Source organism: Oncorhynchus clarkii, chromosome 9, assembly GCF_045791955.1.
Source record: "Oncorhynchus clarkii lewisi isolate Uvic-CL-2024 chromosome 9, UVic_Ocla_1.0, whole genome shotgun sequence".
Lineage (NCBI taxonomy): Eukaryota > Metazoa > Chordata > Actinopteri > Salmoniformes > Salmonidae > Oncorhynchus > Oncorhynchus clarkii.
Genome location: NC_092155.1, coordinates 341581 through 368302, shown reverse-complemented (window position 1 = coordinate 368302; position 26722 = coordinate 341581). Strand labels below are relative to the sequence as shown.

Here is a 26722-nt window from a genome sequence, read left to right as displayed (position 1 = left end):
ATACAGGGTATTACGGTACAGAGTCAATGTGAAGGCTATATACAGGGTGTTACGGTACAGAGTCAATGTGGAGGCTATATACAGGGTATTACGGTACAGAGTCAATGTGGAGGCTATATACAGGGTGTTGCTATATACAGGGGGTACCGGTACAGAGTCAATGTGGAGGCTATATACAGGGTGTTACGGTACAGAGTCAATGTGGAGGCTATATACAGGGTATTACGGTACAGAGTCAATGTGCAGGCTATATACAGGGTGTTGCTATATACAGGGGGTACCGGTACAGAGTCAATGTGGAGGCTATATACAGGGTGTTACGGTACAGAGTCAATGTGGAGGCTATATACAGGGTATTACGGTACAGAGTCAATGTGGAGGCTATATACAGGGTGTTACGGTACAGAGTCAATGTGGAGGCTATATACAGGGTGTTACGGTACAGAGTCAATGTGGAGGCTATATACAGGGTATTACGGTACAGAGTCAATGTGGAGGCTATATACAGGGTGTTGCTATATACAGGGGGTACCGGTACAGAGTCAATGTGGAGGCTATATACAGGGTGTTACGGTACAGAGTCATTGTGGAGGCTATATACAGGGGGTACCGGTACAGAGTCAATGTGGAGGCTATATACAGGGTGTTACGGTACAGAGTCAATGTGGAGGCTATATACAGGATATTACGGTACAGAGTCAATGTGGAGGCTATATACAGGGTGTTACGATACAGAGTCAATGTGGAGGCTATATACAGGGTGTTACGGTACAGAGTCAATGTGGAGGCTATATACAGGGGATACTGGTACAGAGTCAATGTGGAGGCTATATACAGGGTGTTACGGTACAGAGTCAATGTGGAGGCTATATACAGGGGGTACCGGTACAGAGTCAATGTGGAGGCTATATACAGGGTATTACGGTACAGAATCAATGTGGAGGCTATATACAGGGGGTACCGGTACAGAGTCAATGTGGAGGCTATATACAGGGTGTTACGGTACAGAGTCAATGTGGAGGCTATATACAGGGTATTACGGTACAGAGTCAATGTGGAGGCTATATACAGGGTGTTACGGTACAGAGTCAATGTGGAGGCTATATACAGGGTATTACGGTACAGAGTCAATGTGGAGGCTATATACAGGGTGTTATGGTACAGAGTCATTGTGGAGGCTATATACAGGGGGTACCGGTACAGAGTCAATGTGGAGGCTATATACAGGGTGTTATGGTACAGAGTCATTGTGGAGGCTATATACAGTGGGTACCGGTACAGAGTCAATGTGGAGGCTATATACAGGGTGTTATGGTACAGAGTCAATGTGGAGGCTATATACAGGGTGTTATGGTACAGAGTCATTGTGGAGGCTATATACAGTGGGTACCGGTACAGAGTCAATGTGGAGGCTATATACAGGGTGTTATGGTACAGAGTCAATGTGGAGGCTATATACAGGGTGTTACGGTACAGAGTCAATGTGGAGGCTATATACAGGGTATTACGGTACAGAGTCAATGTGGAGGCTATATACAGGGTGTTACGGTACAGAGTCAATGTGGAGGCTATATACAGGGTATTACGGTACAGAGTCAATGTGGAGGCTATATACAGGGTGTTGCTATATACAGGGGGTACCGGTACAGAGTCAATGTGGAGGCTATATACAGGGTGTTACGGTACAGAGTCAATGTGGAGGCTATATACAGGGTATTACGGTACAGAGTCAATGTGCAGGCTATATACAGGGTGTTGCTATATACAGGGGGTACCGGTACAGAGTCAATGTGGAGGCTATATACAGGGTATTACGGTACGGAGTCAATGTGGAGGCTATATACAGGGTGTTACGGTACAGAGTCATTGTGGAGGCTATATACAGGGTATTACGGTACAGAGTCAATGTGGAGGCTATATACAGGGGGTACTGGTACAGAGTCAATGTGGAGGCTATATACAGGGTGTTACGGTTCAGAGACAATGTGCATTGGCACCGGTTAGTTGAGGTAATATGTACATGTAGGTAGAGTTAAAGTGACTTTGATTAGCTGTTCAAGAGTCTTATGGCTTGGGGGTAGAAGCTGTTAAGAAGCAGAGAGAACAGTCTATGACTGGTGTGGCCGGAGTCTTTGGCAATTTGTAGTCCCTTTATCTGATTTTTCCTTATATAGAGGTCCTGGATGGCATGAAGCTAGGCCCCACTGATGTACTGGGCTGTTTGCAGTATCCTCTGTAGTGCCTTGCGGTCGGAGGCCGAGCAGTTTCCGTACCAGGCAGTGATGCAATGCTATTGATGGTGCAGCTGTAGAACCTTTTGAGGATCTGAGGACCCATGCCAAATATTTTCTCTCCTGAGGGAGAACAGGCGTTGTTGTGCCCTCTTCTCAACTGTCTTAGTGTTTTTGGACCATGATAGTTTGTTGGTGATGTGGACACCAAGGAACTTGAAGCTTTCAACCTGCTCCACTGGCAGCCCCGTTGATGAGAATGGGGGTGTGCTCGGTCCTCCTTTTGCTGTAGTCCATAATCATCTCCTTTGTCTTCGTCACGTTGAGGGAGAGTTTGTTGTCCTGGCGCCACATGACCAGATCTCTGACCTCCTCCCTATAGGCTGTCTTATCGGTGATCAGGCCTACCACTGTTGTGTCATCGGCAAACTTAATGATGGTGTTGGAGTCGTGCTTGGCCGTGCAGTCATGGGTGAACAGGGAGTACAGGAGGGGACTGAGCACGCACCCCTGAGGGCCCCTGTGTTGAGGATCAGCGTAGCAGATGTGTTGTTACCTAACCTTACCACCTGTGGGCGGCATTTCAGGAAGTCCAGGATCCAGTTGAGGAGGGAGGTGTTTAGTCCCAGGGTCCTTAGCTTAGTTATGAGCTTTGAGGGCAATATGGTGTTGAATGCTGAGCTGTAGTCAATGAATAGCATTCTCACATAGGTGTTCCTTTTGTCCAGGTGGGAAAGGGCAGTGTGGAGTGAATAGAGATTGCACTATCTGTGGATCTGTTGGTGCGGTCATAGTCAGTACATTCATCTCCAGATAGCTAGGTGGACCAGTCATAGTCAGGACATTCATCTTCAGATAGCTAGGTGGACCAGTCATAGTCAGTACATTCATCTTCAGATAGCTAGGTGGACCAGTCATAGTCAGTACATTCATCTTCAGATAGCTAGGTGGACCAGTCATAGTCAGGACATTCATCTTCAGATAGCTATGTGGACCAGTCATAGTCAGTACATTCATCTTCAAATAGCTAGGTGGACCAGTCATAGTCAGTACATTCATCTTCAGATAGCTAGGTGGACCAGTCATAGTCAGTACATTCATCTTCAGATAGCTAGGTGGACCAGTCATAGTCAGTACATTCATCTTCAGATAGCTAGGTGGACCAGTCATAGTCAGTACATTCACCTTCAGATAGCTAGGTGGACCAGTCATAGTCAGGACATTCACCTTCAGATAGCTAGGTGGGACAACCACATATCACAGTCATAGTATTGTCAAAGACCCCAGCCACCTCAGTCATAGACTGTTCTCTCTACTACCGCATGGCAAACGGTACCGGAGTGCCAAGTCTAGGACAGAAAGGCTTCTCAACAGTTTTTACCCCCAAGAAATAAGATTCCTGAATAGGTAACCAAATGGCTACCCGACGATCTGCATTGTGTCCCGCCACCCACCAACCCGCCATCCGCTACTGCTACTCTCTGTTCATCATATATGCATAGTCACTTTAACCATATCTACATGTACATGCTACCTCAATCAGCCTGACTAACCGGTGCCTGTATATAGCCTCTCTACTGTATATAGCCTCGCTACTGTATATAGCCTCGCTACTGTATATAGCCTCTCTACTGTATATAGCCTCTCTACTGTATATAGCCTCGCTACTGTATATAGGCTCTCTACTGTATATAGCCTAGCTACTGTATATAGCCTCTCTACTGTAGATATACTCTCTACTGTATATAGCCTCGCTACTGTATATAGCCTCTCTGCTGTATAAAGCCTCTCTCTCTACTGTATATAGCCTAGCTACTGTATATAGCCTCTCTACTGTAGATATACTCTCTACTGTATATAGCCTCACTACTGTATATAGCCTCTCTGCTGTATAAAGCCTCTCTACTGTATATTTCCTAGCTACTGTATATAGCCTCGCTACTGTAGATAGCCTCGCTACTGTATATAGCCTCGCTACTGTATATAGCCTCACTACTGTATATAGCCTCTCTGCTGTATAAAGCCTCTCTACTGTATATTTCCTAGCTACTGTAGATAGCCTCACTACTGTATGTAGCCTAAGCACCATGGTTTTATAGGAAGAAGGTACACGGTCTGTAGTTTTATAGGAAGAAGGTACACGGTCTGTAGTTTTATAGGAAGAAGGGATACAGGTCTATAGTTTTATAGGAAGATGGGATACAGGTCTGTAGTTTTATAGGAAGATGGGATACAGGTCTGTAGTTTTATAGGAAGAAGGGATACAGGTCTGTAGTTTTATAGGAAGAAGGGATACAGGTCTGTAGTTTTATAGGGAGATGGGATACAGGTCTATAGTTTTATAGGAAGAAGGGATACAGGTCTGTAGTTTTATAGGAAGATGGGATACAGGGTCTGTAGTTTTATAGGAAGATGGGATACAGGTCTGTAGTTTTATAGGGAGAAGGGATACAGGTCTGTAGTTTTATAGGAAGAAGGGATACAGGTCTGTAGTTTTATAGGGAGAAGGGATACAGGTCTGTAGTTTTATAGGGAGAAGGGATACAGGTCTGTAGTTTTATAGAGCGAAGGGATACTGGGTCTGTAGTTTTATAGGAAGAGGGGATACTGGGTCTGTAGTTTTATAGGAAGAAGGGATACAGGTCTGTAGTTTTATAGGGAGAAGGGATACAGGTCTGTAGTTTTATAGAGCGAAGGGATACTGGGTCTGTAGTTTTATAGAGCGAAGGGATACTGGGTCTGTAGTTTTATAGGACGAGGGGATACAGGTCTGTAGTTTTATAGGAAGAAGGGATACAGGTCTGTAGTTTTATAGGAAGAAGGGATACAGGTCTGTAGTTTTATAGGAAGAAGGGATACAGGTCTGTAGTTTTATAGGAAGATGGGATACAGGTCTGTAGTTTTATAGGAAGAAGGGATACAGGTCTGTAGTTTTATAGGAAGAAGGGATACAGGTCTGTAGTTTTATAGGAAGAAGGGATACAGGTCTGTAGTTTTATAGGAAGATGGGATACAGGTCTGTAGTTTTATAGGAAGAAGGGATACAGGTCTGTAGTTTTATAGAGAGAAGGGATACAGGTCTGTAGTTTTATAGGAAGAAGGGATACAGGTCTGTAGTTTTATAGGAAGAAGGGATACAGGTCTGTAGTTTTATAGGAAGAAGGGATACAGGTCTGTAGTTTTATAGGAAGATGGGATACAGGTCTGTAGTTTTATAGGAAGAAGGGATACAGGTCTGTAGTTTTATAGGAAGAAGGGATACAGGTCTGTAGTTTTATAGGAAGAAGGGATACAGGTCTGTAGTTTTATAGGGAGAAGGGATACAGGTCTGTAGTTTTATAGGAAGAAGGGATACAGGTCTGTAGTTTTATAGGAAGAAGGGATACAGGTCTGTAGTTTTATAGGAAGAAGGAATACAGGTCTGTAGTTTTATAGGAAGAAGGGATACAGGTCTGTAGTTTTATAGGAAGAAGGGATACAGGTCTGTAGTTTTATAGGAAGATGGGATACAGGTCTGTAGTTTTTGCCGTCAGGCAGTTAACCCACTGTTCTTAGGCCTTCGTCATTAAAAACGAATTTGTTCTTAACTGACTTTCCTAGTTAAAGAAAGGTAATATAAACAATTACCTGATTAAATCTAAAATACTGAACCCAATATCCTAGCCCTCTCCTTATCCACAGGTCAGGGATAGTGTGGTCTAACACACTACACCCTAAACATGTTCTGTCTGTCTCCAGGTCAGTGATAGCCCCCATGTTGTCCAGACATGGCAAACTGTGGTCTAATTTCTGGGGAGCTCTGAGTCCTGAGGGGTTCTACTCTCGATCTGAAGACTACATCGATATTGTACAGGGCAAGAGAGCGTGAGTACACAAACACACGCACACACACACTATATAACCCTATATATAGTTAAAGTAGGAACTTTACATACACTTAGGTTGGAGCCATTAAAACTCGTTTTTTCAACCACTCCACAAATGTCTTGTTAACTAACAGCAGTTTTGGCAAGTCTGTTGTGTCATGCACACAGTAGATGTCCTAAGTAATTTTTCCAACAATTGTTTACAGACAGATTATTTCACTTATAATTCACTTTATCACAATTCCTGTGAGTCAGAAGTTTACATACACTAAGTTGACTGTGCCTTTAAACAACTTGGAAAATTCCAGAAAACGATGTCATGGTTTTAGAAGCTTCTGATTGACTCAAATTATGTCAATTAGCCTATCAGAGGTGTACCTGTGGATGTATTTCAAGGCCGACCTTCAAACTCAGTGCCTCTTTGCTTGACATCATGGGAAAATCAAAAGAAATCAGCTAAGACCTCAGAAGAAAATTGTAGACCTCCACAAGTCTGGTTCATCCTTGGGAGCAATTTCCAAAAGCCTGAAGGTACCACGTTCATCTGTACAAACAATTTTACGCAAGTATAAACACCATGGGACCATGCAGCCGTCATACAGCTCAGGAAGGAGACGCGTTCTGTCTCCTAGAGATGATCATACTTTGGTGCGAAAAGTGCAAATCAATCCCAGGACAACAGCAAAGGACCTTGTGAAGATGCTGGAGGAAACAGGAACAAAAGTATCTATATCCACAGTAAAACGAGTCCTATATCGACATAACCTGAAAGGCCGCTCAGCAAGGAAGAAGCCACTGCTCCAAAACCGCCATAAAAAATCCAGACTACGGTTTGCAACTGCACATGGGGACAAAGATGGTACTTTTTGGAGAAATGTCTTTTGGTCTGATGAAACAAAAATAGAACTGTTTGGCCATAATGACCATCGTTATGTTTGGAGGATAAGGGGGGTGCTTGCAAGCCGAAGAGCACCATCCCAACCGTGAAGCACGGGGGTGACAGCATCATGTTGTGGGGGTGCTTTGCTGCAGGAGGGACTGGTGCACTTCACAAAATAGATGGCTTCATGAGGAAGGGAAATTGTGTGGATATATTGAAGCAATATCTCAAGACATCAGTCAGGAAGTTAAAGCTTGGTCGCAAAAGGGTCTTCCAAATGAACAATGACCCCAAGCATACTTCCAAAGTTGTGGCAAAATTGCTTAAGGACAACAGTCAAGGTATTGGAGTGGCCACCTCAATTCTATAGAAAATGTGTGGGCAGAACTGAAAAAGCGTGTGTGAGCAAGGAGGCCTACAAACCTGACTCAGTTACATCAGCTCTCTCAGGAGGAATGGACCAAAATTCGCCCAACTAATTGTGGGCAGCTTGTGGAAGGCTACCCGAAACGTTTGACCCAAGTTAAACAATTTAAAGGCAATGCTACCAAATACTAATTGAGTGTTTGTAAACTTCTGACCCACTGGGAATGTGACGAAAGAAATACAAGCTGAAAGAAATCATTCTCTCTACTATTATTCTGACATTTCACATTCTTAAAATAAAGTGGTGATCCTAACTGACCTAAAACAGGGAATTTGTGCTAGGATTACTAGGATGTTATATATGTTCTCTATATAACCCTATATATTATATATGTTCTCTATATAACCCTATATATTATATATGTTATCTATATAACCCTATATATTATGTATGTTCTCTATATAACCCTATATATTATATATGTTCTCTATATAACCCTATATATTATGTGTGTTCTCTATATAACCCTATATATTATATATGTTCTCTATATAACCCTATATATTCTATATGTTCTCTATATAACCCTATATATTCTATATGTTCTCTATATAACCCTATATATTATATATGTTCTCTATATAACCCTATATATTCTATATGTTATCTATATAACCCTATATATTATATATGTTAACCCTATATATTATATATATGTTATCTATATAACCCTATATATTATATATGTTAACGCTATATAACCCAATATATTATGTTAACCCTATATATTATATATGTTATCTATATAACCCTATATATTTTATATGTTAACCCCATATAACCCTATATATTATATATGTTCTCTATATAACCCCATATATTCTATATGTTAACCCTATATATTATATATGTTATCTATATAACCCTATATATTCTATATGTTCTCTATATAACCCATATGTTCTCTATATAACCCTATATATTATATATGTTCTCTGTATAACCCCTATATATTCTATATGTTCTCTGTATAACCCTGTATATTATATATGTTCTCTATATAACCCTATATATTATGTTAACCCTATATAACCCTATATATTATATATGTTCTCTGTATGACCCCTTTATATTCTATATGTTCTCTGTATAACCCTATATATTCTATACGTTATCTATATAACCCTATATATTCTATATGTTCTCTGTATAACCCTATATATTATGTGTGTTCTCTATATAACCCTATATATTATATATGTTCTCTATATAACCCCATATATTATGTATGTTAACCCTATATATTATATATGTTAACCCTATATATTCTATATGTTCTCTATCTAACCCTATATATTATATATGTTTTCTATATAACCCTATATATTATGTTAACCCAATATAACCCTATATATTATATATGTTCTCTGTATAACCCCTTTATGTTCTATATGTTCTCTGTATAACCCTATATATTCTATACGTTATCTATATAACCCTATATATTCTATATGTTCTCTGTATAACCCTATATATTATGTGTGTTCTCTATATAACCCTATATATTCTATATGTTCTCTGTATAACCCTATATATTATGTGTGTTCTCTATGTAACCCTATATATTCTATATGTTCTCTATATAACCCTATATATTCTATATGTTATCTATATAACCCTATATATTCTATATGTTCTCTGTATAACCCTATATATTATGTATGTTCTCTATATAACCCTATATATTCTATATGTTCTCTGTATAACCCTATATATTATGTATGTTCTCTATATAACCCTATATATTCTATATGTTCTCTGTATAACCCTATATATTCTATATGTTCTCTATATAACCCTATATATTCTATATGTTCTCTGTATAACCCTATATATTATGTATGTTCTCTATATAACCCTATATATTATGTATGTTCTCTATATAACCCTATATATTCTATATGTTCTCTGTATAACCCTATATATTATGTATGTTCTCTATATAACCCTATATATTCTATATGTTATCTATATAACCCTATATATTCTATATGTTCTCTGTATAACCCTATATATTATGTATGTTCTCTATATAACCCTATATATTCTATATGTTATCTATATAACCCTATATATTCTATATGTTCTCTGTATAACCCTATATATTATGTATGTTCTCTATATAACCCTATATATTCTATATGTTCTCTATCTCTGTAGTGGTCTATGGAACGTTCCCTATATAACTCAGGTCTACATGATAAAGGGGTCAGTCTTGAGAGGTAGACTGTCTCAGGTCAGTCTGTACAGTCAGGAGGGGATGGACCCGGATATGGTGTTCTGCAGGGCCGTACGAGACCAGGTATATATTATATATGTAATGTTATATATGCTATATTATGATATGGACCCTGATATGGTGTCTGCAGGGCCGTACGAGACCAGGTATATATTATATATGTAATGTTATATATGCTATATTATGATATGGACCCTGATATGGTGTCTGCAGGGCCGTACGAGACCAGGTATATATTATATATGTAATGTTATATATGCTATATTATGATATGGACCCTGATATGGTGTCTGCAGGGCCGTACGAGACCAGGTATATATTATATATGTAATGTTATATATGCTATATTATGATATGGACCCTGATATGGTGTCTGCAGGGCCGTACGAGACCAGGTATATATTATATATGTAATGTTATATATGCTATATTATGATATGGACCCTGATATGGTGTCTGCTGGGAGATACCATTTGTTTATATATACAGCACCAGTCAAAAGTTTGGGCACTCATGTTCTGTTATTTCTTTATTTTAACTGTTTTCAACATTGTTAAAAAAAAAGTGAAAACATTAAAGCTTTGAAATAACACATATGGAATCATGTAGTAACCAAAAAAGTGTTGAACAAATCATTGTAGATTTTAGATTCTTCAAAGTAGCCACCCTTTGCCTTGATGACAGCTTTGCACACTTAGTAACAGAAAGGTTGCAAGATCGAATTCCCAAGCTGACAAGGTAAAAATCTAACCCACTGTTCCTAGGCCGTCATTGAAAATAGAATTGGTTCTTAACTGACTTGCCTAGTTAAATAAAGGTAAAAATATATATAATATATAATGTCTCGCAAAGAATGTCACATACTGGTAGATGGGTAAATTAAATGCATTCCAGGTGACTAACTCATGAAGCTGGTTGAGAGAATGCCAAGAGTGTGCAAAGCTGTCATCAAGGGAAAGGTGTGGCTACTTTTGAAAAATCTTAAATATAAAATATATGTTGATTTGTTTAACACTTTTGTTTGGTTACTACATGATTCCATATGTGTTATTTCATCGTTTTGATGTCTTCACTATTATTCTACAATGTAGAAAATAGTATAAATAAAGAAAAACCCTGGAATGAGTAGGTGTGTCCAAACTTTTGACTGGTACTGTACATACTGAACAACAATATAAACGCATTCATGTCAAAGGTTTTAATGAGTTACAGTTCATATACGGAAATCAGTGAAATAAAGTCCCTAATCTATGGATTTCACATGACTGGGAATACAGATATTAATCTGTTGGTCACAGATACCTTAAAGGGGTATCTTAGGGGTTTGGATCAGAGAACCAGTCAGTATCTGGTGTGACCACCATTTGCCTCATGCAGTGTGACACATCTCCTTCGCATAAAGTTGATCAGGCCTGTGGAATTATGTATTTTGACATTTTTCCCAATGAATAAAAATGAATAGGCAGCAGCTACACTTCTACTCTTGAGTCTCACTGGGTCTCTAGGAGCTGAGAGTCTCACTGGGTCTCTAAGAGCTGAGAGTCTCACTGGGTCTCTAAGAGCTGAGAGTCTCACTGGGTCTCTAAGAGATGAGAGTCTCACTGGGTCTCTAGGAGCTGAGAGTCTCACTGGGTCTCTAGGAGCTGAGAGTCTCACTGGGTCTCTAGGAGCTGAGATTCTCACTGGGTCTCTAAGAGCTGAGAGTCTCACTGGGTCTCTAGGAGCTGAGAGTCTCACTGGGTCTCTAGGAGCTGAGAGTCTCACTGGGTCTCTAGGAGCTGAGAGTCTCACTGGGTCTCTAGGAGCTGAGAGTCTCACTGGGTCTCTAGGAGCTGAGAGTCTCACTGGGTCTCTAAGAGCTGGGAGTCTCACTGGGTCTCTAAGAGCTGAGAGTCTCACTGGGTCTCTAAGAGCTGAGAGTCTCACTGGGTCTCTAGGAGCTGAGAGTCTCACTGGGTCTCTAAGAGCTGGGAGTCTCACTGGGTCTCTAAGAGCTGGGAGTCTCACTGGGTCTCTAGGAGCTGAGAGTCTCACTGGGTCTCTAGGAGCTGAGAGTCTCACTGGGTCTCTAAGAGCTGGGAGTCTCACTGGGTCTCTAAGAGCTGGGAGTCTCACTGGGTCTCTAAGAGCTGAGAGTCTCACTGGGTCTCTAAGAGCTGAGAGTCTCACTGGGTCTCTATGAGCTGAGAGTCTCACTGGGTCTCTAAGAGCTGAGAGTCTCACTGGGTCTCTAAGAGCTGAGAGTCTCACTGGGTCTCTAGGAGCTGAGATTCTCACTGGGTCTCTAAGAGCTGAGAGTCTCACTGGGTCTCTAAGAGCTGAGAGTCTCACTGGGTCTCTAAGAGCTGAGAGTCTCACTGGGTCTCTAAGAGCTGAGAGTCTCACTGGGTCTCTAAGAGCTGAGAGTCTCACTGGGTCTCTAAGAGCTGAGAGTCTCACTGGGTCTCTAAGAGCTGAGAGTCTCACTGGGTCTCTAAGAGCTGAGAGTCTCACTGGGTCTCTAAGAGCTGAGAGTCTCACTGGGTCTCTAGGAGCTGAGAGTCTCACTGGGTCTCTAAGAGCTGGGAGTCTCACTGGGTCTCTAAGAGCTGAGAGTCTCACTGGGTCTCTAAGAGCTGAGATTCTCACTGGGTCTCTAAGAGCTGAGATTCTCACTGGGTCTCTAAGAGCTGAGAGTCTCACTGGGTCTCTAAGAGCTGAGAGTCTCACTGGGTCTCTAAGAGCTGAGAGTCTCACTGGGTCTCTAAGAGCTGAGATTCTCACTGGGTCTCTAAGAGCTGAGATTCTCACTGGGTCTCTAGGAGCTGAGAGTCTCACTGGGTCTCTAGGAGCTGAGAGTCTCACTGGGTCTCTAAGAGCTGGGAGTCTCACTGGGTCTCTAAGAGCTGGGAGTCTCACTGGGTCTCTAAGAGCTGGGAGTCTCACTGGGTCTCTAAGAGCTGGGAGTCTCACTGGGTCTCTAGGAGCTGAGAGTCTCACTGGGTCTCTAAGAGCTGAGAGTCTCACTGGGTCTCTAAGAGCTGAGAGTCTCACTGGGTCTCTAAGAGCTGAGATTCTCACTGGGTCTCTAAGAGCTGAGAGTCTCACTGGGTCTCTATGAGCTGAGAGTCTCACTGGGTCTCTAGGAGCTGAGAGTCTCACTGGGTCTCTAGGAGCTGAGAGTCTTTTATATATATATATATATATATATATATATATACACTGTATATATGAAAGTCTATATTTCCTATGTTGTCTTACAGGGAGTGTTTATGTTTGTGTCTAATCGTGATGAGTTTGGTCGTCTGGTCTCCTCCTCCAACTACAACACCAGCAGACTTCACCCGGACATGTGGCAGATCTTTGACAACCCTCTGGTGAGAACACACACACACCCACACACACAACATCCCACACACACACACACACACACACACACACACACACACACACACACACACACACAACATCCCACACACACACACAACATCACACACACAACATCACACACACACACAACATCACACACACACCCACACAACATCACACACACACACCCACACAACATCACACACACACACACACACACACACACACACAACATCACACACACACACACACACAACATCACACACACACACACACACACACAACATCACACCATCACACACACACACACACACACACACACAACATCCCACACACACACACACACACATCACACACACACACACACACACCATCACACACACACACACACACACCATCACACACACACACACACACACACACACACACACACACACACACACACCATCACACACACACACACACACACAACATCACACATCACACACACACAACATCCCACACACACACACACACACACACACATCACACACACCATGGTAATATATGTTATAGGACTGGAAGGAGAAGTATAACCATGGTAATATATGTTATATATGTGTTTTAGGACTGGAAGGAGAAGTATATCCATGAAAACTACTCTAAGATCTTTGAAGACAACCAGACCATCGTGGAGCAGCCGTGTCCTGATGTGTACTGGTTCCCATCCTTTACAGACAGGATGTGTGATGATCTGGTGGAAACCATGGAAGACTTTGGAGAATGGAGTGGAGGAAGACATACGGTACGGAGGAGGAGGACCTATGAGAGGGAGAGAGAGCATCTGTGACTACTATGTCTCTTTGGTCAACTGTTTTCTTCTGTGTGTTTTCCAGGATGAGCGTCTCGCAGGGGGCTATGAGAACGTCCCTACTGTAGATATTCATATGAACCAGATTGGCTTTGAGAAGGAGTGGCTCAAGTTCCTAAAAGAATACATCAGCCCTGTTACTGAGAAACTCTACCCAGGCTACTTCCCCAAGGTACGCAATCACAGACATGTTAAATACTTTATCTGAATCCACAAATCACATAACAGTAAAGAGGACTTGTTTTTCCTTTAAAAAAGGAAGTCATGCGATGCCCTGAGACATATCGTCAGTAATGACTCGTACCTTGATCTCCTGTGGCTCCTCGTACTTCGCCCTCTTCCTTTCGGTGGCCTCCTCAATGTGCTACTTTCCCAGGTTGACTTTCAGCTCCCAGTCTTCAGCTGTTGTGAGAAGACTTGTGGAGGTTCTGGTAGGTGGTATTGGCTATCCCCTGTCCCCTGGCCCCTGTCCCCTGGCCCCTGTCCCCTGGCCCCTGTCCCCTGTCCCCTGGCCCCTGTCCCCTGGCTCTGACGATTGCCCGCTTTGATTTGCTGTTTCCACAATGGCTTTAGTCACCTGGTCGTGGCACCAGCGGTAGCGACTCTCACCTGGGGCTGTGCTCAAGGGTTCCTCTCTTCAGGCACAGAGGGCATGATGGTGAATCGACCTTGCCCCAGCAGAACAGGTTAGATGGGCTTGGTAGAACATGTATGCGCTGAGGCTTTCCAAAGCTCGGTCCATATGACCTTACGCTCCACCGCTTGCTCCCATCTTATCCAGGCTCCTTGTTGCCTCATTCCGACCATCCTGCCGGCTTGCTCCTCCTCGACTGCTGCTGGCACTTCCTCCTGTACCAGCTTCCGTCGGTCTTTCCCTTGGACCTTGTCGTAGCGTGGCGTTGTAATGCCCACCAACACGCTGTGCCGTAACCGTGACTCAGCCTGCTCCACGTGCTTCCTGTCCTCCCCTCTATCCCGGCCTAGGAGACTTTCTTTTTTTACGGCTTACCATGAATTCATCATTCAGGCAGCTGATGGGTATCTTCAGTTTGTTCTTCTGACAGAACAGGGCGATGCTGCTTTGAGGTTTTCCCAGCCATTTTCTGAGGTAGCTGTTGTCTCTGGACTGTAGAGATCAGGGCCTCGTAGACAAGGATCCAGAGAATCAGTGGGAGTGTTGGTGTCATCCAGACCTTGAACTTGCCTTGTCCACTGCAGCCGACCACACCACCAGCTCTTGGTTGATTGTCTTGATGAATGCTGTATCCCTCGGCTGCTGTCAAACAGACTCTTCAGCTGTTTCTCTGCGACGGATGGGATCTGTGTGTCTCAAATGGCGAAGCGGAACTTGTCCACAGTCTTCCCCATCTTCAGCTTTAGACTTCGCTGGCTTGAAGCTCATCCGTGCCCAGGTTGCAAGCTTCTCCAACCCCTTCTGAGTCCACCTACTCCCTGGGACGGATGTTGTCACAGTCAGGTTGTCCATGAAGGCTCTGATAGGAGGTTGTCGCACACCAGACTGGGTCAGCGGGCCTCTGCATTCCACCGCAGCTGACTTCACCAGAATGTTCATGACAAGGGCGAACAGGTTACCAACATTTTGAAATATCACAAATACATTTAACCAGCTTCCTTCGAGACTGTCATGTATGTACAGGTTCTTGTATGAATAACACCCCCCCCCCCCCCCCCCCCCCCCCACAGGCCCAGGCGGTGATGAATTTTGTAGTCCGGTATCGTCCAGATGAACAGCCGTCTCTCCGTCCGCATCACGACTCCTCCACCTTCACCATCAACGTAGCACTCAACAGCAAGGGAATGGATTACCAGGTACACACCAGGCCTGGACTGGGAATTGTTGTAGTTTGGTGTTTATTTGTAAATACCACATTTTCAAATACTCAAGTAATCTAATAGAGTTTACACTTAAAGGCAACTCGTTTCTATTGATATCGAATACAGGTCTCAGAGAAACGAATCATATTTGAAAGTGTTTTGAAGGTATGCAAGTTATTTCAAAACAAATATATATTTATTTGATGGCTGCCAAATATTTGATGAAAAAACTAAAACAGTTGAATTAGTCTAAATATACACTGAGTAAACAACCCATTAAGAACAGCTTTACATGACAACTCTTTCCTTTACATGTCTCGTCACTTCACTATTACCATAGCAACATAGTTGATACATAGGACTTTGAAATGTCTTCATGGCATAATAATGTAGTTATTACATTAGTGGAATGAGGAAGTCACTATTCCTCTTGTACACTAGTTACACAACTCTCAGCTCATTGCTATGCAATTAAGATGCAATTACCAAAGTATTATGTAACAGCATACTAATAAAAGTATATTACTCAGGAACAGGTTCATGTTAAAGTGGATTACTCAGGAACAGGTTCATGTTAAAGTGGATTACTCAGGAACAGGTTAATGTTAAAGTGGATTACTCAGGAACAGGTTAATGTTAAAGTGGATTACTCAGGAACAGGTTAATGTTAAAGTGGATTACTCAGGAACAGGTTAATGTTAAAGTGGATTACTCAGGAACAGGTTAAGGTTAAAGTGGATTACTCAGGAACAGGTTAATGTTAAAGTGGATTACTCGGGAACAGGTTAATGTTAAAGTGGATTACTCAGGAACAGGTTAATGTTAAAGTGGATTACTCAGGAACAGGTTAATGTTAAAGTGGATTACTCAGGAACAGGTTAATGTTAAAGTGGATTACTCAGGAACAGGTTAATGTTAAAGTGGATTACTCAGGAACAGGTTAATGTTAAAGTGGATTACTCAGGAACAGGTTAATGTTAAAGTGGATTACTCAGGAACAGGTTAATGTTAAAGTGGATTACTCAGGAACAGGTTAAGGTTAAAGTGGATTACTCAGGAACAGGTTAATGTTAAAGTGGATTACTCGGGAACAGGTTAATGTTAAAGTGGATTACTCGGGAACAGGTTAATGTTAAAGTGGATTACTCAGGAACAGGTTAATGTTAAAGTGGATTACTCAGGAACAGGTTAAAGTGGATTACTCAGGAACAGGTTAACCTGTCTGGGAACGGGGTTCCGCTAGTTCTGCTAGCGGAACCCCTCGCCAACAGCCAGTGAAATTGCAGGGTGTCAAATTCAAACAGGAATCTCATAAATCAAATTTGTCAAACATACAAGTATTAAGCACCATTTTAAATAACATTCTCGTTAATCCAGCCACAGTGTCTGATTTAAAAAAGCGTTTACAGCGAAAGCTCCAAAAAGATTGTTAGGTCACCACCAAGTCACAGAAAAACACACCCATTTTTCCAGCCAAAGAGAGGAGTCACAAAAAGCACAAATAGAGATAAAATGAATCACTAACCTTTGATGATCTTCATCAGGTGACACTCATAGGACTTCATGTTACACAATACATGTATGTTTTGTTCGATAAAGTTCGATATTTATATCCAAAAATCTCATTTTACATTGGCATGTTATGTTCAGTAGTTCTAAAACATGCAGTGATTTTGCAGAGAGCCACATCAATTCCCAGAAATACTCATAATAAACATTGATAATAGATACAACTATTATACATGGAACTTTAGATAAACTTCTCCTTAATGCAACCGCTGTGTCAGATTTCAAATAAACTTTACGGAAAAAGCACACCATGCAATAATCTGAGTACGGCGCGCAGAGCCCAAACCAGCCAAAGAAATATCCGCCATGTTGTGGAGTCAACATTAGTCAGAAATAGCATTATAAATATTCACTTACCTTTGATGATCTTCATCAGAATGCACTCCCAGGAATCCCAATAAATGAATAAATTCCTCTCTCATTCAGTCCCTCCTTCACAGTAGAAACCTGAAACAACTTTCTAAAGACTGTTGATATCTAGTGGAAGCCTTGGGAAGTGCAAGATGACCAATATCCCGCTATATCTTCAATTGGGGCTTCAATTGGGGCTGAGTTGAAAAACGACCAACATCAGATTTCCCACTTCCTGGTTGGATTCTTTCTCAGGTTTTTGCCTGCCATATGAGTCCTGTTATACTCACAGACATAATTCAAACAGTTTTAGAAACTTCAGTGTTTTCTATCCAATACTACTTATAATATGCATATATTAGCATCTGGGACTGAGTAGCAGGCAGTTTACTTTGGGCATGCTTTTCATCCAAAAGTGAAAATGCTGCCCCCTATCCCAATGAAGTTAATGTTAAAGTGTATTACTCGGGAACAGTAGCAACACATGGCTATTAAGTATCTAATGAAACAAAGTATCCCAAAACTGCCTTCTTGAAAGAATAACAGCCAGGGTACGTGGAACATCCTGTTAGTTTGCATTCTGAGTGATCTATCCCTTTAAAGATGGTCTAGTGTGTGTTTGAACACTTACCCTCAGATGGACAAAGTTGTTTTTACTAAGCATCCAACTTGCTGTGTGCAAATGGCTTTGAATTACTCTGCAGTATTTTCCGGTATCATAAAATGAATGGCACGTTTTAAAGAGTCGTACAATGTATTTATACTTCTCTGTACCAAATATCATTGGTTAATTGGTTTGACTTGACACTTGGGGCAACAGACATTCAGGAGAATGGACATTTACAGAAGGTTTAGAAAGTCATATTTGATCTACACAATACATTTCTATCAGATAGATTGGAATAGTATAGGACATTGTGTTTGTTATTCATTCTATCTTTAACATGCAGGTCTAGATACAGCCCTGTCATTAGTAGCAGACAGCCAATCCAACATGTAGATACAGCCCTGTCATTAGTAGCAGACTGCCAATACATGTAGATACAGCCCTGCCATTAGTAGCAGACTGCCAATACATGTAGATACAGCCCTGTCATTAGTAGTAGACAGCCAATACATGTAGATACAGCCCTGTCATTAGTAGCAGACAGCCAATCCAACATGTAGATACAGCCCTGTCATTAGTAGCAGACAGCCAATCCAACATGTAGATACAGCCCTGTCATTAGTAGCAGACAGCCAATCCAACATGTAGATACAGCCCTGTCATTAGTAGCAGACAGCCAATCCATGTAGATACAGCCCTGTCATTAGTAGCAGACAGCCAATCCATGTAGATACAGCCCTCTCATTAGTAGCAGACAGCCAATCCATGTAGATACAGCCCTGTCATTAGTAGCAGACAGCCAATCCATGTAGATACAGCCCTGTCATTAGTAGCAGACAGCCAATCCATGTAGATACAGCCCTGTCATTAGTAGCAGACAGCCAATCCATGTAGATACAGCCCTGTCATTAGTAGCAGACAGCCAATCCATGTAGATACAGCCCTTTCATTAGTAGCAGACAGCCAATCCATGTAGATACAGCCCTGTCATTAGTAGCAGACAGCCAATCCATGTAGATACAGCCCTGTCATTAGTAGCAGACAGCCAATCCATGTAGATACAGCCCTGTCATTAGTAGCAGACAGCCAATCCATGTAGATACAGCCCTGTCATTAGTAGCAGACAGCCAATCCATGTAGATACAGCCCTGTCATTAGTAGCAGACAGCCAATCCATGTAGATACAGCCCTCTCATTAGTAGCAGACAGCCAATCCATGTAGATACAGCCCTCTCATTAGTAGTAGACAGCCAATCCATGTAGATACAGCCCTGTCATTAGTAGTAGACAGCCAATCCATGTAGATACAGCCCTGTCATTAGTAGCAGACAGCCAATCCATGTAGATACAGCCCTGTCATTAGTAGCAGACAGCCAATCCATGTAGATACAGCCCTGTCATTAGTAGTAGACAGCCAATCCATGTAGATACAGCCTTCTCATTAGTAGTAGACAGCCAATCCATGTAGATACAGCCCTGTCATTAGTAGTAGACAGCCAATCCATGTAGATACAGCCCTGTCATTAGTAGCAGACAGCCAATCCATGTAGATACAGCCCTGTCATTAGTAGCAGACAGCCAATCCATGTAGATACAGCCCTCTCATTAGTAGCAGACAGCCAATCCATGTAGATACAGCCCTCTCATTAGTAGTAGACAGCCAATCCATGTAGATACAGCCCTGTCATTAGTAGTAGACAGCCAATCCATGTAGATACAGCCCTCTCATTAGTAGTAGACAGCCAATCCATGTAGATACAGCCCTGTCATTAGTAGTAGACAGCCAATCCATGTAGATACAGCCTTCTCATTAGTAGCAGACAGCCAATCCATGTAGATACAGCCCTCTCATTAGTAGTAGACAGCCAATCCATGTAGATACAGCCCTCTCATTAGTAGCAGACAGCCAATCCATGTAGATACAGCCCTCTCATTAGTAGTAGACAGCCAATCCATGTAGATACAGCCCTCTCATTAGTAGCAGACAGCCAATCCATGTAGATACAGCCCTCTCATTAGTAGTAGACAGCCAATCCATGTAGATACAGCCCTCTCATTAGTAGTAGACAGCCAATCCATGTAGATACAGCCCTGTCATTAGTAGTAGACAGCCAATCCATGTAGATACAGCCCTGTCATTAGTAGCAGACAGCCAATCCATGTAGATACAGCCCTGTCATTAGTAGTAGACAGCCAATCCATGTAGATACAGCCCTCTCATTAGTAGTAGACAGCCAATCCATGTAGATACAGCCCTGTCATTAGTAGCAGACAGCCAATCCATGTAGATACAGCCCTGTCATTAGTAGTAGACAGCCAATCCATGTAGATACAGCCCTGTCATTAGTAGCAGACAGCCAATCCATGTAGATACAGCCCTGTCATTAGTAGCAGACAGCCAATCCATGTAGATACAGCCCTGTCATTAGTAGCAGACAGCCAATCCATGTAGATACAGCCCTGTCATTAGTAGCAGACAGCCAATCCATGTAGATACAGCCCTGTCATTAGTAGCAGACAGCCAATCCATGTAGATACAGCCCTGTCATTAGTAGTAGACAGCCAATCCATGTAGATACAGCCCTGTCATTAGTAGTAGACAGCCAATCCATGTAGATACAGCCCTGTCATTAGTAGCAGACAGCCAATCCATGTAGATACAGCCCTCTCATTAGTAGCAGACAGCCAATCCATGTAGATACAGCCCTGTCATTAGTAGCAGACAGCCAATCCATGTAGATACAGCCCTGTCATTAGTAGCAGACAGCCAATCCAATAGTTTTAAAGTAGTTATTTTCTGGGATCTGTATTCAGTAGTAGTAATAGTCGTAGTTATCTCATCCTCTAAAGTAACTGTTCCCTGGGAAAAAAATAGTTACTTTTCACAAAGCGTAGTTAGAACTATAGTCAGCCCAGCTCTGTTACACTCTCTGTGTCTGTCTCTCTGTGTCTGTCTCTCTGTGTCTGTCTCTCTGTGTCTGTCTCTCTCTGTCTCTCTCTCTGTCTCTCTCTCTCTCTGTCTCTCTCTCTCTCTCTCTCTCTGTCTCTCTCTCTCTCTCTCTGTCTCTCTGTCTCTCTCTCTCTCTGTGTCTGTCTCTCTCTCTGTCTCTCTGTTACACTCTCTGTGTCTGTCTCTCTCTCTGTCTCTCTGTTACACTCTCTCTCTGTGTCTGTCTCTCTCTGTCTCTCTGTTACACTCTCTCTCTCTGTCTCTCTGTGTCTGTCTCTCTGTGTCTGTCTCTCTCTCTGTCTCTCTGTTACACTCTCTGTGTCTGTCTCTCTCTCTGTCTCTCTGTTACACTCTCTCTCTGTGTCTGTCTCTCTCTGTCTCTCTGTTACACTCTCTCTCTCTGTCTCTCTCTCTCTCTCTCTGTCTCTCTCTCTCTCTCTCTCTCTCTCTCTCTCTGTCTCTCTGTGTCTGTCTCTCTCTGTCTCTCTGTTACACTCTCTCTCTCTGTCTCTCTCTCTCTCTCTCTGTCTCTCTCTCTCTGTCTCTCTGTGTCTGTCTCTCTGTGTCTGTCTCTCTGTGTCTGTCTCTCTCTCTCTCTCTCTCTCTCTGTGTCTGTCTCTCTCTGTGTCTGTCTCTCTATCTATCTCTCTCTCTCTCTCTCTCTGTCTCTCTGTGTCTGTCTCTCTGTGTCTGTCTCTCTGTCTCTCTCTCTCTCTCTGTGTCTGTCTCTCTCTGTGTCTGTCTCTCTCTGTGTCTGTCTCTCTTTGTGTCTGTCTCTCTATCTATCTCTCTCTCTCTCTCTCTCTCTCTCTCTCTCTCTGTGTCTCTCTCTGTCTCTGTCTCTCCTCTCTGTCTCTCTCTCTCTCTCTCTCTCTCTCTCTCTCTCTCTCTCTCTCTCTCATACACACACAAACTGTAACGTGTTTCATGGTGGAGGGTGCTCTCTCTGTCTCCTCTCTCTCTCTCTCTCTCTCTCTCTCTGTCTCTGTCTCTCTGTCTCTCTCTCTCTGTCTCTCTCTCTGTCTCTCTCTCTGTCTCTCTCTCTGTCTCTCTCTCTCTCTCTCTGTCTCTCTCTCTCTCTCTCTCTCTCTGTCTCTGTCTCTGTCTCTGTCTCTCTCTCTGTCTCTCTCTCTCTCTGTCTCTCTCTCTGTCTCTCTCTCTCTCTGTCTCTCTCTCTCTCTGTCTCTCTCTCTCTCTGTCTCTCTCTCTCTGTCTCTCTCTCTCTGTCTCTCTGTCTCTGTCTCTCCTCTCTCTGTCTCTCTCTCTCTCTCTCTCTCTCTCTCTCACACACACACACACAAACTGTGTATGTAACTTGTGTTTCAGGGTGGAGGGTGCCGGTTCCTTCGTTATGACTGTAATGTGGAAGCACCTCGTAAAGGATGGTCTTTCATGCACCCAGGCAGACTGACTCACTACCACGAGGGCCTGCCTACAACCAGCGGGACTAGATACATCATGGTTTCCTTTGTTGACCCCTAAACCCTGACCTCTAACCCCTGAACACACCACCCAGGTGACTAGATACATTATGGCATCCTTCATAGACCCATAGACACTGGTGGCGTGTGTGCGTGTGTGTGTGTGCGTGCGTGTGCGTGTGTGTGTGTGTGTGTGTCAGTCAGTCAGTCAGTCAGTCACATAGCAGATGGGTCTTCTCATTGCCGTAGTAACACAAACCACTGAGTTTCATAGCAACCAGTTGAGCGACTTGAATCATGATCGGATCAGGCCAATCAGCTGCAGAGAGGTCAGTTTGATGAAACCTCACCATGCTGCCTTTGAAATGTACATGTTAGTCATTTAGTAGATGTTCTTATCCAGAGAGACTTACAGTCAGTACATTCACCTTCAGATAGCTAGGTGGACCAGTCATAGTCAGGACATTCATCTTCAGATAGCTAGGTGGACCAGTCATAGTCAGTACATTCATCTTCAGATAGCTAGGTGGACCAGTCATAGTCAGTACATTCATCTTCAGATAGCTAGGTGGACCAGTCATAGTCAGGACATTCATCTTCAGATAGCTAGGTGGACCAGTCATAGTCAGGACATTCATCTTCAGATAGCTCACATAGTCAGTGGATTTCTTTCTCAATATGCTTCCTCATTTTTCTTCGACCCCTGACCTCTGTAGCTAGCTGTGTGTGTTTGGTGTGTGTGTGTTAATTTAAGTGTTTGATGTAACGGCAGGCTGATGTGGGTGTCATGTTACAGCGTTGCTATAGTAACCAGCCTCTCCCTGTGAGTGGAGAAAAGATGATTGACACTCTCCTAAGAGAGAGAACTGAACTTTCTGATAGAAATACCATGAATAGATCATCTGAGCTGTTCTACATGATAGAAACTCTAATCAATAGATCTGAAAAACACTCCACAAGACGTAGTTCTATAATATCATGAGTAGATCGGCACTGTCTGTTCTACATGATCTGTTTCTATGTGCTGTCTGTTCTACATGATCTGTGTCTATGCGGTTGTCTTGAAGGTAATGTTGTATAGTTTTATATTTCAGAAACCAACACGACCTTGGTCTTCAGAGGTCTGTCAGAAACATGTATTTTATCATCATGTTTTAAACTACTGCTTCAGACTGAGGCCCAAATGTTGCAACTTAAATCTGGTGTTTTTATTGGTATATTTTGTTATTGTTTTCTAGTGTTCTGGTCCCATGTTAGCAAAGTGTGTCTGTCCATCTGACATGCTTTTATCAAGCTTTGTACAAAGTGCCCTAAATTATTTGTTATGATTGAGAAATAAAGTTTCACATTTTAATAAATAATTAGATCTATATGTCTGTCTGTTAGTTTGCAGTCTTTGTTTGTGTGATTATTTGGTTGAGAGTTCAGCAGTTCACCACTAGATGGCATATCATATAAACTGTAGTTCAGCAGCTAACCACTAGATGGCATATCATATAAACTGTAGTTCAGCAGCTAACCACTAGATGGCATATCATATAAACTGTAGTTCAGCAGCTAACCACTAGATGGCATATCATATAGATTGTAGTTCAGCAGCTAACCACTAGATGGCATATCATATAAACTGTAGTTCAGCAGCTAACCACTAGATGGCATATCATATAGATTGTGTATTCAGCAGTTCACCACTAGATGGCATATCATACAGATTGTGTAGTTCAGCAGTTCACCACTAGATGGCATATCATATAGATTCATATATCATATAGACCACCAGGTAGGTAGGTGTCTGTTGTCTGCAAATCAGAGACATGTCATAAGCGTGCCTATGTTACACTCAGTCAAAATGAAAGTTACACACAATCAATCACACATGATAACTGTCTCACAAAACTACTGGTTTAAGGCTATTTTCATTCTCTCTTTCCTCTCCCTCTTCTCTCCCATTCTCTCTTCAGTAGTCTCTGTGTCTCGTCTGAGGAATGAAGTTTTCCAGTTTGAATGGTGGCTGAGAGAATCGGCACCTCCCACAACAGCCATATTGGGGAGGGCAATGTCAGTTATCCAATGTCACTAAGGCTGTGTGTGTGTGTGTGTGTGTGTGTGTGAGAGAGAGTCCGCTGAACTGGATTAGATTGAATGGGATTATAGCTCCGGGATTACAGTTACACCCCCCATCTATTTCTCTCCTCTCTTTCACTCCTTTTACCCTCATCTCTAGCCTGTCATACTCTCCCTCTATCTTTGTGTCTGGCCTCCCTCCTCCCTCCATCTTTCTCTCTTCATATGTCCTAACCCTGGCCTCCCTCCTCCAACCCTTCATATGTCCTAACCCTGGCCTCCTCCCTCCTCCATCTCTTCATATGTCCTAACCCTGGCCTCCTCCCTCCCTCCTCTCTTCATATGTCCTAACCCTGGCCTCCTCCCTCCCTCCCTCCTCCATCTCTTCATATGTCCTAACCCTGGCCTCCTCCGTCCCCCCCCCTCCATCTCCTCATATGTCCTAGCCCTGGCCTCCTCCCTCCCTCCTCTCTTCATATGTCCTAACCCTGGGATCCTCCATCTCTTCATATGTCCTAACCCTGGCCTCCTCCGTCCCCCCCCCCCCTCCATCTCCTCATATGTCCTAGCCCTGGGCTCTTCCCTCCCTCCTCTCTTCATATGTCCTAACCCTGGCCTCCTCCCTCCCTCCCTCCTCCATCTCTTCATATGTCCTAACCCTGGCCTCCTCCCTCCCTCCCTCCTCCATCTCTTCATATGTCCTAACCCTGGCCTCCCTCCTCCAACCCTTCATATGTCCTAACCCTGGCCTCCTCCCTCCCTCCCTCCTCCATCTCTTCATATGTCCTAACCCTGGCCTCCTCCGTCCCCCCCCCCCCATCTCCTCATATGTCCTAACCCTGGCCTCCTCCCTCCTCCAACCCTTCATATGTCCTAACTCTGGCCTCCCTCCTCTCTCCCTCCTCCAACCCTTCATATGTCCTAACCCTGGCCTCCTCCCTCCTCCAACCCTTCATATGTCCTAACCCTGGTCTCCTCCCTCCTCCAACCCTTCATATGTCCTAACCCTGGCCTCCTCCCTCCTCCAACCCTTCATATGTCCTAACCCTGGCCTCCTCCCTCCTCCATCTCTTCATATGTCCTAACCTTGGCCCCCCCCTCCCCCTCCCTCCTCTCTTCATATGTCCTAACCCTGGCCTCCCCCCTCCCTCCTCTCTTCATATGTCCTAACCCTGGCCTCCCCCCTCCCTCCTCTCTTCATATGTCCTAACCCTGGCCTCCTCCCTCCCTCCCTCCTCTCTTCATATGTCCTAACCCTGGCCTCCTCCCTCCCTCCTCTCTTCATATGTCCTAACCCTGGCCTCCTCCCTCCCTCCTCTCTTCATATGTCCTAACCCTGGCCTCCCTCCCTCCCTCCCTCCCTCCCTCCCTCCCTCCCTCCCTCCCTCCCTCCCTCCCTCCCTCCTCTCTTCATATGTCCTAACCCTGGCCTCCTCCCTCCCTCCTCTCTTCATATGTCCTAACTCTGGCCTCCTCCCTCCCTCCCTCTCCCCTCCCTCCTCTCTTCATATGTCCTAACCCTGGCCTCCTCCCTCCCTCCTCTCTTCATGTCCTAACCCTGGCCTCCTCCCTCCCTCCTCTCTTCATATGTCCTAACTCTGGCCTCCTCCCTCCCTCCTTTCTTCATATGTCCTAACCCTGGCCTCCTCCCTCCCTCCTCTCTTCATATGTCCTAACCCTGGCCCCCCCTCCCTCCCTCCCTCCTCTCTTCATATGTCCTAACCCTGCCCCCCCCCCTCCCTCCCTCCTCTCTTCATATGTCCTAACCCTGCCCCCCCCCTCCCTCCCTCCCTCCTCTATTCATATGTCCTAACCCTGGCCTCCTCCCTCCCTCCTCTCTTCATATGTCCTAATCCTGGCCTCCTCCCTCCCTCCCTCCCTCTCCCCTCCCTTCTCTCTTCATATGTCCTAACCCTGGCCTCCTCCCCCCTCCTCTCTTCATATGTCCTAACCCTGGCCTCCTCCCTCTCTCCTCTCTTCATGTCCTAACCCTGGCCTCCTCCCTCCCTCCTCTCTTCATATGTCCTAACCCTGGCCTCCTCCCTCCCTCCTCTCTTCATATGTCCTAACCCTGGCCTCCTCC

At 43.6% G+C, this 26722-nt stretch overlaps 1 protein-coding gene across 2 annotated transcripts in view; it reads left to right on the top strand.

The window, feature by feature from the left end:
- Positions 1-23947, top strand: part of LOC139415746 (procollagen-lysine, 2-oxoglutarate 5-dioxygenase 3) — a 58420-nt gene extending 34473 nt beyond the window's left edge. Inside the window, exons 12-19 of one of the 2 annotated variants that reach the window (XR_011635010.1) lie at positions 5970-6095; positions 9565-9706; positions 12886-12999; positions 13599-13775; positions 13867-14013; positions 15546-15671; positions 22481-23143; positions 23186-23947. Coding sequence is in view for 1 of the 2 variants with exons in the window: in XM_071163821.1 (XP_071019922.1) it covers positions 5970-6095; positions 9565-9706; positions 12886-12999; positions 13599-13775; positions 13867-14013; positions 15546-15671; positions 22481-22636 (988 nt within the window). In the remaining variant the exon portion in view is untranslated. Of the gene's footprint in view, positions 1-5969; positions 6096-9564; positions 9707-12885; positions 13000-13598; positions 13776-13866; positions 14014-15545; positions 15672-22480 lie in introns of both variants that reach the window. The other variant, XM_071163821.1, reaches the window with a different exon arrangement.
- The last annotated feature ends 2775 nt before the right edge of the window (positions 23948-26722 follow it).